Source organism: Danio rerio, chromosome 22, assembly GCF_052040795.2.
Source record: "Danio rerio strain M-AB ecotype USA chromosome 22, GRCz13ab, whole genome shotgun sequence".
Taxonomy (NCBI): domain Eukaryota; kingdom Metazoa; phylum Chordata; class Actinopteri; order Cypriniformes; family Danionidae; genus Danio; species Danio rerio.
In genome coordinates, this window is record NC_141042.1 from 16,479,285 (window position 1) to 16,495,000 (window position 15,716).

Consider the following 15,716-nt stretch of genomic DNA (forward strand, 5'->3'; position numbering starts at 1 on the left):
GGCGGGTGAGGGAATGATGGGGGGCTGAAGACGAGCGGATTAAAATATTGTTGAATATTCTTGTCGAATGTGTTTTATTATAGTACTTTATATTTCAGATATGCCCTGCAGTGTTGACAAATGGATGTACTTATAAAATATTTATAAAGTAAACAAGACTTTAAATGAGCCCCTTTTAATTTTTTTTATATTTTTAACAGCCTATTTCCCAAATTATGTTTAACAGAAAAAGGAAATTTCCACAATATGTCTGATAATATTTTTTTCTTCTGGATAAAGTATTATTTGTTTATTTTGGCAAGAATAAAAGCTTTTTTTTTTTTTTACATTTTAAGGACAAACCTATTAACCCCTTTAAGATATTTTTCTACTGTCTACAGAACAAATCATTGTTATACTAATATATAACAATGTTAAAAATTATATATAATATATAATAACTTGTCTAATTATCCTAATCTGCCTAGTTAAACTAGTTAAGCCTTTAAATGTCACTTTAGATATGTCTTGCAAAATATCTAGTAAAATATTATTTATTGTCATCATGGCAAAGATAAAATAAATCAGTTATTAGAAATTAGTTATGAAAACTATTATGTTTAGAAATATGTTGAAAAAATCTGCTCTCCGTTAACAGAAATTGGAGAAACAAAAATAAACAATCAGGGGGGTTAATATATCTGACTTCAACTGTATACTATCTTTTATGTAGTATTATAATAAAGTAAATAGATGATGCAGGATATAAATATGTATGATAAAGGAAAGTATCATATATCCAAGGGTGGATTTAGTGATTTTTGGGCCCTAAGCAATTCCAGCCATACATGGGTCCCAAGTCCTGAAATGCACCCTTTCTACTTTTATTATTTTTATTATTCCGGGGTAGCCACAGTGGAATGAACCTCCAACTTATCCAGCACGTAAGGTTTTTACGCAGCCCTTCCAGCTGGTTCCTATCTCTGGGAAACATCCTCACTCATTCACACTCAATTTACCTATACCGCATGTTTTTAGACTGTGGGGGAACCGGAGCTCCTGGAGGAAACCCACGCGAACACAGGGAGACCATGCAAACTCCACATAGAAACGCCAACTGACCCAGCCGAGGCTTAAACCAGCGACCTTCGTGCTGTGAGGCGACAGCACTACCTACTGTGCCACTGTGTCACCCCTTTCTACTTTTACTTAAATATTATTTATATTGCTGTTTGTTGTATCACTCAATCTTCTTTTCTACATTTTAAATGATTAATTTTTTATTTTAAAATTCATTGACATCTTAAACATATTTTTCTTTTATCAATTTGACTGTTGGATTGCTCCATGAAGGATATTTTATTTTGTTATATTATTATTATATAACATTACATTATTATTTTAATATATTTGATTGATTAATTTCCCAGAGATGGGTTGCGGCTGGAAGGGCATCCGCTGCGTAAAAACATGCTGGATAAGTTGCGACCCCGGATAAATAAAGGGACTAAGCCGACAAGAAAATGAATTAATGAATTAATATTTGATTGAATATCAAATAATATTCATTTATGTTCAAATTGTATTTGTTTAACTCTCACCATGCAAAATATGATAGAATACGATGTTAAATAGTTTATAAGTATAATTTATATTTCTAGATATTTACTGGGAACCCCCAGATTTCCTGGGGTCCTATGTGGCCACTTACCTCGCTCATTGGTTAAAACTGCCCCTGCATATATTTATTGTATAATCTTATTCTTCATATAGATATATCAATGTTGATCAATGAATTTAGCAAATTATAAATATGTAAAAAAAATTACATTTCTTTTTTAATTTAAGTAAAATATTATTAAGAAGTATTAGTGTTTTAACAACACATTGTGTATTTTATTATTATAGATTATATGTCGTATATGTCAGGGTTGATAAATTAATGTACTAATAAAACATAAATAAAATCAATAAGACATTTAATGTTGATTAAATATATTTTATATGTACGCTTTATTAGAAAAGTAATATTATATATAATAAATGATTATATTTTATCATATTGTATTTTATTGTATTTTTAAATCTAATAAATTATATTAATGTTGATCATTAAAGTTAGCAAAATATTTAAAATATATACAAATCTTCTTCTTTGCCGTTTTCAATATAAATAACATGATATAAATTGGATTTTAATAAATATAATCCTTAAATCATATCTGTTGACACCGTTTATTACATGTATTAATAAAATAAAAAATAATCATATTTTATTTTTATTATATAAATATATTTTATTATATTGCATATTATTTTATTATACATGAAATCAGCTGATATTGAGCAATGAGTTTAATAATCTAAAATAACTAAATAAATCATAAAAATTTAAAATTGTATTGTGTATTTTTTTGTTATATTAAACAACAGATCTGTCGATCTTCATAAATATTGTCATGAAATAAAATAATAATAAATTAAGTTAGATGTACATTTTTAAATATGTATAAATTATTATTATAATGCATTGTTATTTAAAAGTTATATTTTATTATGATATATTGTATAATATTAATAATAATATCAGTTTAGCCATTGATCAATGAAATATGTACAAAATATGAAAATATGTATTTAAAAAGATTTTTATTAAAACGTATGTCTACATTAATATTATATAAACATAGCAGGTGTGAAGTATTTCTAGAGTAAAATAAAATATAGGGTCGAAAATGTACAATTAATTCAACAGTTTTCTACAATAAATATGTATTCTCGTCCTATCAGCCATTCAAAACCACTCCGCGAGCAAGCTGGGACCGGTTCCTTTATGCTGATTGGTCGAGAGCCCCTCGCAAGTCTATTTCTATTGGTTGAGCCGCCCTGCAGCAGCGCCCCGCCATTGGAACCTGGAAACAGCGCCACAATTTATTTTCGAGTTGTTGCGTTTGTTGAATGCCCTCGTCTTGTGTTTCATTGTTTATTGACAACAACCGGTATTTCTCCGTTTTCTATCACGCCAAACGGGTTAAATTATTAACCCAGAAATCATTAGTCGCGTCTTGCCGCGGTTAAAACCGCTCGAGAGCCTGGGAGGACAGTTTTAACATATTTGTGGTTCATATTCACGCTCACACCCGTACGACTTTCGATTAAAACACGACGAAGGCATGTGCAAACCGTCCAAACAACCTGCAGGTGAGAGTTTGCACATCATAACATTAACGGATTTATAAGAATATCTGAAATGTGCGTGATTGGTTTAGTGGTTCTTATACTAACCAGTCGATTGTACTAACACACGTTAGCATGCAAGCTAAGTCACCGAACCTGCCAAACTTCTGTAAATGTTACGTTTGGATAGCTTATCTAAGATGTTTTAAATATGCATTGTTTTACAGTTATTAGGGATAACTTTATGTTCAAGTCGCGGTCAGTATAATAAATTGCCTTGTTTCAACAGGATGAACCGTGTACAAGTGGATTTTAAAGGGTTGCCAGCCCACATCTTGGAGAACAGCATTGCAGCAGAAAGCCTTCAAAACACTAGGTAACTGTTTTAAATGCATTTTGTCTAAGTCACCATATAAGTTCAATAAATGTAATGACTTTACATATTTTCTTAAAGGTCATCAGACAATGTTCTCACTCCATTGACATTTCCAAAATCTAAAGTGGCTCTGTGGGATCCATCTGCCAATGGTGAAGTTGTGAGTCTGCATTTCTCGTATTACAGGTTAGTCTTTCATTAATCTATTTGGTGAATCCTTTTTTTTAGGGTTGCACTTTATTAGAAAAATTCTGACATTGCAATTAATTCGTTTTTATGTGTTTATATATATATATTGTGTGTGTGTGTGTGTGTGTTTATGTATATATATATATATTAGGGTTGTCGCAATACCCTTAATTCATATTATGATTTTATACCAGCTGAAGTATCACAATACCAAGTAGTGTTGCAATACTGTAATTCATAACTCAAATTATAAACAAAATTGTCAGAAATGCTATATTTTACATGTCATAATAGGCCTTGAGTTTAATGAATAATTTCCTAATTATTAAAATATATATATATGTTTTTGCCTGTCACTTCAACTAAAATTCATTCATTCTATTTGTTTATTTTGTAGATAACTGACCAACAGAAATTCATTAAAATAAAGATGCATATTATAACAAATGAAATTGCATTTTTCCCAAAAATAGGCTATATTGAGTGCTCAAAAATTGTTTCAGTGTTTCCTGTTGCTATTTTGCGTTTTTCATTCATTGTTTTTTTTTTATATATCAGGTAACAATCCAAAGTAATTCAAAATTTCACTTTGTGAATTGTTTTTTTAAGAGATTATGGCTGTTTTTGTAGCTTCTAAATCATATCGAGAGGAACAGAAATAAACTCATTCAGATGTGCATTTGAAACATCAGGAAACATTAGAAAACTTGCAACCTTAAAGAGCTCCACAGACTATTAAAATAGGAAAAAGGTTGATTGTTGCACAAACGTGTGAACGTTCTAGTGACTTTTTCACATCAAACATTATCTATTCTAGATGGACCATTAATGGCGATACTACCGTTTACAAACTACAGTAGCACCGTCAGTGTTTTGTAGCCATAGTATTGCAATACTACTGTAGTACTGATAAACCGTGCAACCCTAATAGTTAATGCAATTTATATCAATGCAATATAAACAATGACTATAATAGCTCTATTTAGAAATAATGAATTATTTCAAACTGGTTGTTATGCTTTTGCAAACAATATATTGTGCAGCTCTATTTTTGTCACACAGATACACTAGCACAAAAGGATTACTAATAATGAAAAAGAAATAAAGTAAAGAGTAAAGAAATTCAGTTTCCATTTAGCCTTATGTCAGTTGTACAAATGAATCATGATGCCTTGGCATTTAACTTAAATAAATGTTTCCATGCATTTGAATCATGACTATTATATCAAGTTTTTTTTATGTCTTGGATGCAGATAAAAAGATTATCTTTAAAAATAAAACCAAAAACAAAAGCACTCTATCATGCATGCTAGGTCATTAGTTGTGATTGTTGTGAAATTTAACAGTAAAGTTCAACTTAAATATATAAAACTAGGCCTGTCATGATATCCATTTTTGTTGAACGATGTATTGCATGACAATATATTGCAATAAACGATATTATTGTCATTTTATGCCACTCGTTGTATAATGACAGTATGCCAATATAATAGCATCACAATGCAAATACACTCTTCCAAAGAACACATCAAATTTTATTCTTAAGAATATTTCACTTAATTAGTCATTTTAATAATTAGGCATGGAAATCAGAATGTGAAAACCCATATCCTATATAAATAAGAGTAAATGTTAACAAAAAAGGTAAGAAAGTAACAGAGGCTACAATATCTGCTACCAGATCTATTTTCAGTTGTAAGACACCCACATGAAAATATACTATAGTAATTTAGGGTTTTTAACCATAGTGACACTGACACCTCTAACAGACAACAAGCGGTTTCACAAACAGCTAAAATGTTGCTGGAATTGTTTTTTATGTATTGCATCACGATAAATGATTGAGGTCATGTCCATGTGTTGAGCGATACATTGATTATTGTGACAGGCCTACGTAAGACTGGTACATAAGGATTTTGCCAAGTGTTTGTCAAAAATACCATGGCACTAGAAATGCAAAAATTCTGGGGTAGGTTTCCATGAAAAGAAATGTGAGAAATGTGAGTCTCCAGTGCAAGTCATTCTGGATAAATTGTTTATTAAGTGCGTAAATGTTACCTCTATACACTGAACATCATGAGTCATGTGCATTGATTTTCATAAAATCACATTTTCGCAGAAATTTTAACTGCACGATTTTCTAAATGTTTGCCTTTTTGAGCCTGAATGGGCATTGTGTAAATGCAGAGCCAAATTTATGTGTATACTAAAAACTAGAGCTGGGCGATGTGACCTAAAATCAAAATCTCGATTTACTATACATTTTAACTCTAATATGATTCATTAATGATTATTTTATTTGTTTATTTTATTGTTTTGCCCTCATAGTTCATTAACAGGTTTTATACAGTAAATATGCTCGCATATTAAAAGTAAGAGATTTTTGAATGAAGGGTGCATTGCTTGATTTTAAAATAATTGAAGGAAACACACACCGTCTACTATCTCTGATTATTTGAACATTAACGTTGAGCAACTGAAATTAAAACACACATTGCCTAAAACCAACAGTCACTTTTTTTCTTGTAAAAAATGAAAATAAATAACTTGCACCTTTGGAAACAAAATTAAATGTTGCAAAATTAGAAAATTAGCAGTATCTCTCCTAAATAAAAGAACTCTTGTATATCTTGTAAATACTATTTTAAACAGTGCATTTCTTGCATCTTCTGAACACAAATATTTTAATGTAGATAATAATTTTATTGTAATAGAAAATATGTTATCTCAAGGCAAATCTGGCACAGCTTCCAATCATCGTCAATGTAATGCAAACGTGCAACGTCTAGCTACATTTTTGGAGGAATACGGGTATGCTACCAGTGCGTTTGATGCAACAGTATAAATCAGCCTTAAAAGAACAGGGTCACGTGACTCCACACATGGTAAAAATTAGATCGATTATAGGTTCTGAATGTTGATTTCGATTAATTGCCCAGCCCTACTAAAAGTATTTTTGAGATTGTAATTTTGCTGTTTTATCTGTTTCAGAAATCCGAGACTCTTCTTGGTAGAAAAGGCATTACGTTTGGCTCACCGTCATGCTAGACAGACCAACAAGCCTCGATTTTTCTGTTTTCTGCTTGGGACACTTGCAGTAGACAGTGGTGAGTATATTGCAGTTTTCTGAGAAGTTTTAAATATAGACATCCTGTAATCCCTGATCATTTCAAATTTTAATGTACTATGTGCCAAGTTTACTGCATAAAATTTTGCTTCTTCCCAGATGAGGAAGGAGTGACTATAACCCTGGATCGTTTTGATCCAGGTAGAGAGCAGACGGGATGTCTTGGGAAAGCACCAACTGCTCTGCTCCCAGGAGACATCCTTGTACCATGTGTATTCGAAGCCCAGCATGCAGCTAGCAGCACTGTACACTCGAGTGAGGATTTGAACATCTCGTTTAAGGTAGTTGATCTGAAAATTGCTAGCAGCACTTGATCGGGATCTAACGGCTGGGGCACGTTCCTCTTGTTGCTATGGCAATCTATTGTGGCATAATAGTTATCAACATCACCCTGTAACCTGTCAGTAACAGCTGCCCTGATTGTGAAACTGTGTTCCTTAGAGACAGGTGATTAGAAGTGTGCACCGCTTCCATCTGCCGCGGTTTCCTAATGTGCTTTCCACAGTGCCTAATTTAAACTGAATGTTGTATTAATTTAAGACTTTTTTTAAGACTTAGACACTGGGTGTAAACTGGTAACACAAAAACTATGCAAGAGGAATATAAATTATACAGTAAAAAAAACTAATTCTTGTATAATTCTTGTAGAGAGAATACAAAAATTACTATAAACGAATAAGTGCAATCTTTTTTTTTTCTATTTAGCATGAATGCAATAAATTTATCAAAAAGTTGCAGTATTTTTTTATTTTTATTTTAGTATTTAACCATGTCCAGTTAGTTGAAATCATAAAACGTATTTGATAATTGAAAAACTATTTTTTAAGAAAACATTTTATAGGACAACATTGTACTTTATATATATATATATATATATATATATATATATATATATATATATATATTTGACTCGAATCTGCAGAGTCTGTCTAGATTTTCTGCATTGTGAAAATCCTTGGCTTTTACATAATGTTCATTCTGGGTCTCTTTGTAGATGCTTCAACATTTCTGCTGCAGTAAAGAGTTGCTGGAGTTGTCCAAACTCCTCACCTTGCGTGCTCAACTCAGCTGTTCTGAGAACATGGACAGGCTCACCTTTAACTTATCCTGGGCTGCTGTGACTTTGGCCTGCACGCTAGATGCTGTCCCTATTAGGGCTGTGCCCATCATCCCTACCGCACTGGCCAGGAACCTCAGTAGCCCTGCAGGTGTGACCCAAAACAGTAAACGTGGGTAAGGAAGCACTTCTGTTTGCATGTATTACCACATTTAGTCTCTGTGTTTTAAAATGTGCTGTTCTGTCTCAGGTTTCTAACCATGGATCAGACCAGGAAGCTTCTCCTCATACTTGAATCTGATCCCAAGGCTTACACTCTCCCTCTAGTTGGAATGTAAGAACCTTTTATTGTTTAGAAACGATCACTTTCTTGCTGCTTTGATCTACCTGTTGGAAAGATTTACAATTCAGCTCTGTTAATTATGCGTTTGGAGTCCTGCAAGATGTTCAGAGAAGGTGTGTAACAGTTGTTCTCATGTTGACAGATGGTTGAGTGGGGTTACACACATTCATAATCCCTTGGTGTGGGCGTGGTGTTTGAGGTACCTGCACAGCTCCTCCCTCCTGGACAAGTGAGTAGCCCATACATCTGCTACCAGCACTTTGAGAGTAAAATCTATAAAAAATCTTCCTATTAATTTTTTTTTTTTTTGTTAAAAAATTTTGTTGAAAAGCAATTTTATTATTGTTTAAATTATTTCAACACATTTACGTTTAAGAAAAATATCTCTTCCACATGTTGCTAGAAGTTCTGTTGAATCTGAAACATTATATATTTTTAACTCTTGTTGATGTTTGTATTTAATAACTGGGGTTTTCCAGGGTTTTGTCAGAGGGAGGCACCTTCCTGGTGGTCCTGTATTCCCTGACTCATCGAGATCCGGAGTTTTACCAGTGTAAGCCAAGCACTGGACAGCAGCAACTGAGCTTTCAGCTGCTCACAAGCAGAGAGTCACTCACACTTTATAAGGTCAGTCTGTCTAGGCCTTCGTTGTCAGTTTATCAAATGCTAATTTGTCAAGACTATTGTCATCTCCTTATGCATCTTGACTGCCAATGTGATTTGTTTTTTGTAAAATAATTCTTTATTCTTTTGGGTTAAACCAGATTTTTAGACATCATTTTTAAAGCAAAGTGTTTTTTTCCCCTAACTGATCTGAAGATCTTTGGTTATTTGGTTGTTCTGGTTTATTTGTTAAAAGTCTAGTGATGTGTTTTTTTTTCCCCCAATAAAGAATGTTGAGCCTTCAGAAGGACGACCTTTACAATTTGAGCTCAGCTCTGAAAATCAAAATCAGGAAACTGTGTTGTTTGAGGAAGTGCTCTCACAGTCTGTGTTAACAGGGTACTGTTTTTATATTTCTCTAAATGTGTTGACATTTACATTTGGCTGTTTAGTGTATCTGACAGAATACAATACAACCAAATGCAGGTTGAAAATAACTTTATGCTTTATTCTTTCAGGACGACTCTTGGAGCAGCATCTGCTGCTCCTCAGAATAAGCTGTCTATCAGTGATCATGACTCAGGTGTAGAAGATGAAGACCTCTCTCCTCGACCATCTCCAAACCCTCATCCTGTTAGTCAGCAGACTAAACGTGTTCATCCTTTAGTACCAGAGCTCTCCATGGTTTTAGATGGCAGCTTTTTGGATGGGAGTGTTGTTAATACTCAAGGCTCAACTCCCCTTTCTCATAGTCAATCAAATGTTCATAGGAGAAACAGTAGTCCTGCCCTCCAGGGTCTCTCTGTTCTGAGACCTCTAGTACAGGGAAGCGTTACTGGACCCCCTCCAATCCGAAGACCACTAACTCCCATTCTTTCTCAGCCGAAGAACAAGTTACATCCTAATCCATCACAACAAACACCACAACACAGTGTGAGTCGAAAATCCCTGCCCTCAATGAGAAGATCAAGAGAAGGCTCTTCAGCATCATCAGTATCATCATCTTCATCCTCTTCCTCAACAAAAAACGCTTCACCCAATGGCTCTTTTCATCAACAAAGGCAGCGTTTATCTCAGGGTTTCCCAAACAAACCCCAGCTGATTTATTCTGGGCCTCCAACATCAGGTCATAGCAGTGCCAAAAAGAGTTCATCAGTACCTAGCCAGACCCCTGTCCCTCATCCATCCCAACAGAGAATCTTCCATAGCACCCCAGCTGTAAATCCTTGCAACTGCTGCACCAACCACCCCAGCGTTGCTCCCTTATATCAAAACAACACCTGGCAAGGGACACCAGGGTATCCCACTGCTGTTCACAGTCCTTGTGTATTTCATTGCAGCCCTGAGACTGTCCCACCTGGGGATCACTGCCTATCACCAACACGACAGTCTTTGGGATGTCGTGTATCTCCAACTAAAAGTCCTGTTTGCTATCACTCTACTCCTCCTCACTACTCTCCATCATCTGGTCCATGTGTCCCCACAATCTCCAATAAAGGTTTGGTTGAGCAAACCCCTTCCTGTCAAGCCCAGTGCTGCCAAGTGAAGGGTAGCAAAGAACCCTGCTTAGACACCCCTATGGGTCTCCTACCTGCTGATGCCTACAGGATGCTGATGGATCAAGAGCGCCAGCTGAAACTACTTCAACTCCAGGTATGTATTAGTAATAGTAACTAATAGGTTATAGTTGACCCACCATCTCCTGTTGTTAATAAACTTTGCTCAACAGATTCAAAAACTACTTGAGTCTCAAAGCAAGGTTCCTGAGGTATCTAGTGAGCAAAATGCTCATCAGCAAAGACCCAATCAAGTGCCAGCATCTCCACCTAAACGCACAAGTGTCAGTATTGCTGTAGGAACAGGTACTTGGATTGAAGATCTTATATTGTTGAATTCTTTATCATTTTGCATTCCTTTCAATATGACATTCTTGTCCTTGTTTGATATTTAGGGGCTAGTTTGTTTTGGAGCACTCCTCAGGAGACCTCCACACATGAGGCCTCAAGTCTGGAATGGCAAACAGAGATTGAGCCAAAGTCTGGATGTCAAAATGACAGCACAGTCACTTCCAGAGACAGATCTGAAAGTGCATGTCATTACTCAGAAGAGCACTGTCCAGGATCTCCTCAACATCCAACATCTCCACAACACAAGTAATAAGCTCTGTTTTATTTATAAACCAAGAGAAAACCTAATCCTTTCCTGGAAAGCCAGTGCTTTCAAGCAGTTTATCTCAAACTCCAATTAAACACTTTTTGAACTATCTAATCAAGGTCTTCAGACTCACTTGAAACTTGTTTGCAAGTTGTATCTTAGCTATAATCTGCAGTACATTGGCCTTCCAGGATCAGTATTGTACTTGGCTGTCTTGAACCACATTTTTAAGTCCACTATACCTGATTTTGGCAAATGGTGTAGCATTTGCTTTTGTTTATTAGTCATTGTTTGGCCTATATTGTAATTTTATTTGTCTTGGCAGCACGTCGTCTGGTTTTGGAGTCCAAATATTTCAGAGTCCGGTGTTGGGAGAGAGTGCAAGCATGTATTATCAATCTCAGTCACAAAGCAAAGATCTGTCTGAAAATAGAGAAATTGACGACCCAAGATTTTACCACGAGCTGTTGGTATGGCCCATCTACTATATTTTTAGTTGTAAAATTCGCAAAATACAAGTATTTTAAAACCAACCTAACAATTTAATTCCTGCTTCAGGGTCAGGTGCAAAGCCGTCTGCAAGACTCTGTGATTGTGGAGGATAAGGTAGAGCAGGACCAACAGAGTCTCCTGAAAAGACAAAGTCTGTCCCCTGTTGGCCAGCAGTCAAGGAAACCACTGACAACTTCTTCCATACCCCAGACTCAAAAAACAAAGCAGCCATCTAGTCCACCTAATCAGGATCGTGTCTTAAGTGCAACATTAAAACAGCTACAACAGTTTGGGGTGAACATCGACTTAGACTCTTCTCAGGAAAAAACGACACGTGCCACTGTGGAGAGTGCCAGGTAAACACACAAACACTGTATTGCTTTTATCAGTGCATTTTAAAGTGTTAATTCCTGCAAAAATGAAAATTATGTTATTACAGGGTGTCCGCATGGTCTTAGGATGCTTTCACACCTAGAACTTTTTCGGAACCTGTCTCGTTTGCCCAGTTAGTGAGTTTTGTTTGGCATATGTGAATCCAGCAATCGCGCTCGGATCCACGCCAAAACAATCGCTCCGTGGTCGCCTGATTGAGGTGGTCTCGGCTCAATTGAAACGAACTCTGGAACGGATAGATTGTAGTGAGAAAGCGATACGATTCGAGTCCGGTTATATCACAGTGTATTATGGATATGTAATAGGCATACGGCTATATGAAGAGAGCGTGATGAGTAGGGCGGAATGTCATTCCTACCGGTAATTGTGCGTTTCGTGTAAAATACGAAAGTGAAAGCATGCTGAACTATTAACGAGAGCTGTTTATCCGTTAGGAAAATTGACCAAAGTGCAGTAGTTAATCTGCTATTGCTCTCTATAATGTAGAGCCTATAATGTATAAGCCAACTGCTGTGAATGAGAAAGTCTTACCTCTGCTCTATATTTATTGACTACATGTGAGGGTGTCACCATTCAAAATTAAAGCGCAGATATAAAGTAAGGACGCATGACGCAATAAATGTGAAACTCTGACCAATGTGAGGAGAGTTTACTTGCACGTGACTTGTTTTAGCTATTTTGGTCCGTTTAGAAACTTTGCCGTGTGAAAGCGAACTGCACCAAGAACAAAGTGCAACAATGTAACAATTTTAATCCCTGTTTCGGAACAAATGAATCCATTCACAGGTGTGACAGCACCCTTAAAGTATTAAGTTGATAAACCAATTATAAAAAAAAGTAAGGGCCCTGAAATGGTATTAAAGTCTTAATCGTAATTTGTGAGGTCTTAAATTTTGTGTTTGACCCCAAAAGAAGCATAAATATATATTTATTTTCCCCCTAATATTAACAACTGCGTGCTCGATCCATGCGATTTGGTTCGGGCCAGGGCACATCTGGCCAAGCTCCTCCACCCAGGTGATGTCATGTTATTTGTGACAAACAGGAGAAGCTAATGTGACGCTCTCCATATGTAGCAAAACAGACTGCAAAATGGAAAAATGTAAGTTTGCACACTCCTGGTTGGTGAAAGACAATTTTTAACAGTGGATGAAGCCTGTTGCTGAAAAACAACCACGTAATTTATTCTTTCAAGCTTTGTTTTTTTCCGAGCTGGTCTGAGTTCTGTTGCAAGGTTGTGCTTCATTGATTTATTTAACTACAACTGTTTATTAACAACTGTTTATTAAGTTAAAGGTTTAATACTGATTAGAACTTGAAGTTGCGATGAGGTCTTAAATAATTGTTAAAATTACCTTTAGGATTCCTGCATGCGCCCTGTATTAATTATTTACTCTCATGGCATTCCAAACCCCTAAGACCTTTATCTGGAACACAAATTAAAATATTTTAGATGAAATCTGAGAGCTCTCTCAACCTTTATAGACCACAAGCTTCATGAAAAATGGCAGAAAACATTCTTATACATACTTTATGCCTTCAGTGGTTAAATTTGAATATTATCAAGCTATGAGAATACTTTTGTGTGCACAAACATAACAGTTTCTTCTCCTCTGTGTCAGTATAGGGTAAGCATTCATGCACCGTGCTTTGTTTAGCCTCTGACATATAACCTTGGATATGCCTGTGCTTTTTCAAACTGAGGAAGTTGCTTGCAGACATCTGGGGTATACATCAGTGCACAGTGCTCGTGAATATGCACAATATACTGACACTGAGGAGAAGAAACTTGAATGAAGTCGTTATTTTTGTTCCATGTCCGCACACAAATATATGGTCTGTTTTGAGGATGGTATCTTTTGGAACCTTGTTGTCAATGGAGAAAGTTGTGAATTTCTTAATTTGTGTTTTGAAGATGAGCAAATGTCTCGGGGGTTTTTAACGACATAGGAGTGACTAAAAACATTTCTATTTTTTAATGAACTAAGGGTTCGTTTCTAATGCAGTTTCTTTTCTCTTCAGTACCCTTGCCTGCATAAACCCTGAAGCAGTGATTCCAAGACTAGCTCTTTCTGAACCAGTGGGTGCCAGCATTTGGGGGCCAAGTGGCAGCGTAGACCTTAGTCTTGAGGCCAATGCCATTGCACTTAAGTACCTAAGCGACTCACAACTTTCAAGACTCTCACTGGGCAGTCAGTCCTCTAGCCCACATTCAGACCCCAGCACAATTCTCCTGAGAAGACCGGCTGTGGAAAAGAGCAATGTTGCACTCAGTATCCTGTCCTCCAGCAATATGTCCCTAGCTACCTGTAAATACATGAAGAAATATGGACTGATTGAAGGAGAAATCAGCAGTGAGGAAGAGCAGGAGGACCCCATCCAGGTAGATTCTGCTCTTGGATGTTCAGTACAACATGAAACATCTAAAACAATCAGCCTTAGGCAAGAACGTGAAGAACAAAACACAGCCGTTCTAAAAAACATAACAAACAAGCCGATTGTCAATCTCCATACATCTCCCATTGACTCTCAAGAGCAGATACTACAAGACTTGAGGCCTAAAATGCAGCTGCTTTTGCGTGGCGGGACGAACTCAGAGAAGGAGAATGCCACAAAGAGAGATCTGATTGAACGCAGGTCCTCGCTTACTGAAAACCGGAGAACACAGGAAGTTGTGGACCCTCAGGGGTCAGTGGGAAATTTCCTAGATCTGAGTAGGTTACGGCAGCTCCCCAAGCTCTTTTAAAGTGCATCATGGGTGTTTTCCTAATCGGGCTGCTTCTGTGCATCAGAGGGGTTTGAGAGATTAATGCAATCCTCAAATGTTTGTTTACATGGCATACCATGAATGAATTTTATTTTTAAGTGCGCTTTTCATTTAAAGCTTTTAAGTATGTTTTAATGTCTTTAACTTTGTCTTGTTTTGTCTAACCCAAAGGGATAGTTTGCCCACAAATTAAAATTTACCCTCTTTTTATTCCTCTTTCAAAGGTTTTAAACCCTTTTAAGTTTCTTTATTCTGTTGAACACAAAAGATGATATTTGTAAGAAATCTGAAAACCTGTCATTGACTTCCATAGTATTTATTTTTCTTACTATGGTACTAAATGTTTACAGGTTTTCCTTTTTCTTCAAAATCATCTTTCGTTTGTTTTTCATATTTTGTGCTCCACTAAAGACAAAAAAACCTAAAAGGTTTAAAACTTTTAATTATTGTGTGAACTATCCCTTTAACAGGTGCTATTTCCTTTTATGTGGAAATATTTGTCTTCACCTGATGACTCCTTATGTGTCAATAACTAAGTGCCTTGTATGAAGTGATTCACTTAAGGCAGTGTTGTGGTTTTGTACTATATTTAAACACACTTGTGTTTTGGCATTACTTGATGTTTCTGAAATTGGTGCAAACATTTCTACGTTTTTCAATGACTTCATGTACATGTATCTGTCTTATAATTAAATTACATATTCTTTTACATAACTTTTTAGCGAGTTTTTCCCTTCACTGTCCTTCACAATCTTGAAATATCTCAGATATGTCAGCTATAATTAGCAGGTAAATATGTCACTTGGCAAACACGCCTTGTGACAAAGCTTTATACATTTACGTAAAAGGTATCAAGGAATCATAATTGAGGTAAGCTATAAGTTTACCACCTAGAAACCGCATGCCAATGCAGTAAACACCACATGGAGTGGCTTGGCAACCACAATGGCTAATGCTCTTGTGGTCACTTTTGCATCCACTACTATAATTTAGTTTAAAAATATATATTTGTAGCTATGCATGTAGATAAAATGTTTAGACAACACACCCCTCCTCTCC

General features: G+C 35.7%; 1 protein-coding gene across 2 annotated transcripts; it reads left to right on the top strand.

Annotated features, from left to right (window-relative positions):
• Positions 1-2,805: 2,805 nt before the first annotated feature.
• Positions 2,806-15,371, top strand: stil (STIL centriolar assembly protein). Of its 2 annotated transcripts, NM_173244.2 has the most exon segments (16): positions 2,806-3,180; positions 3,446-3,532; positions 3,611-3,718; positions 6,713-6,828; positions 6,948-7,129; positions 7,843-8,081; positions 8,156-8,239; positions 8,391-8,477; positions 8,728-8,875; positions 9,141-9,250; positions 9,370-10,504; positions 10,581-10,713; positions 10,803-11,004; positions 11,331-11,475; positions 11,564-11,853; positions 13,913-15,366. In NM_173244.2, coding segments are annotated over 15 exon segments (3,789 nt in total). In that variant the 5' UTR covers positions 2,806-3,180; position 3,446; the 3' UTR covers positions 14,637-15,366.
• The last annotated feature ends 345 nt before the right edge of the window (positions 15,372-15,716 follow it).

Bases quoted from the DNA above. Each gene is read 5' to 3' on its own strand.
- stil (XM_087302338.1), top strand. From the start codon at position 8,166: ATGGATCAGACCAGGAAGCTTCTCCTCATACTTGAATCTGATCCCAAG. The intron at 10,505-10,580 runs GTATGTATTAGT...TTTGCTCAACAG, and splicing joins TGAAACTACTTCAACTCCAG to ATTCAAAAACTACTTGAGTC. The intron at 11,005-11,330 runs GTAATAAGCTCT...TTGTCTTGGCAG, and splicing joins CCAACATCTCCACAACACAA to CACGTCGTCTGGTTTTGGAG.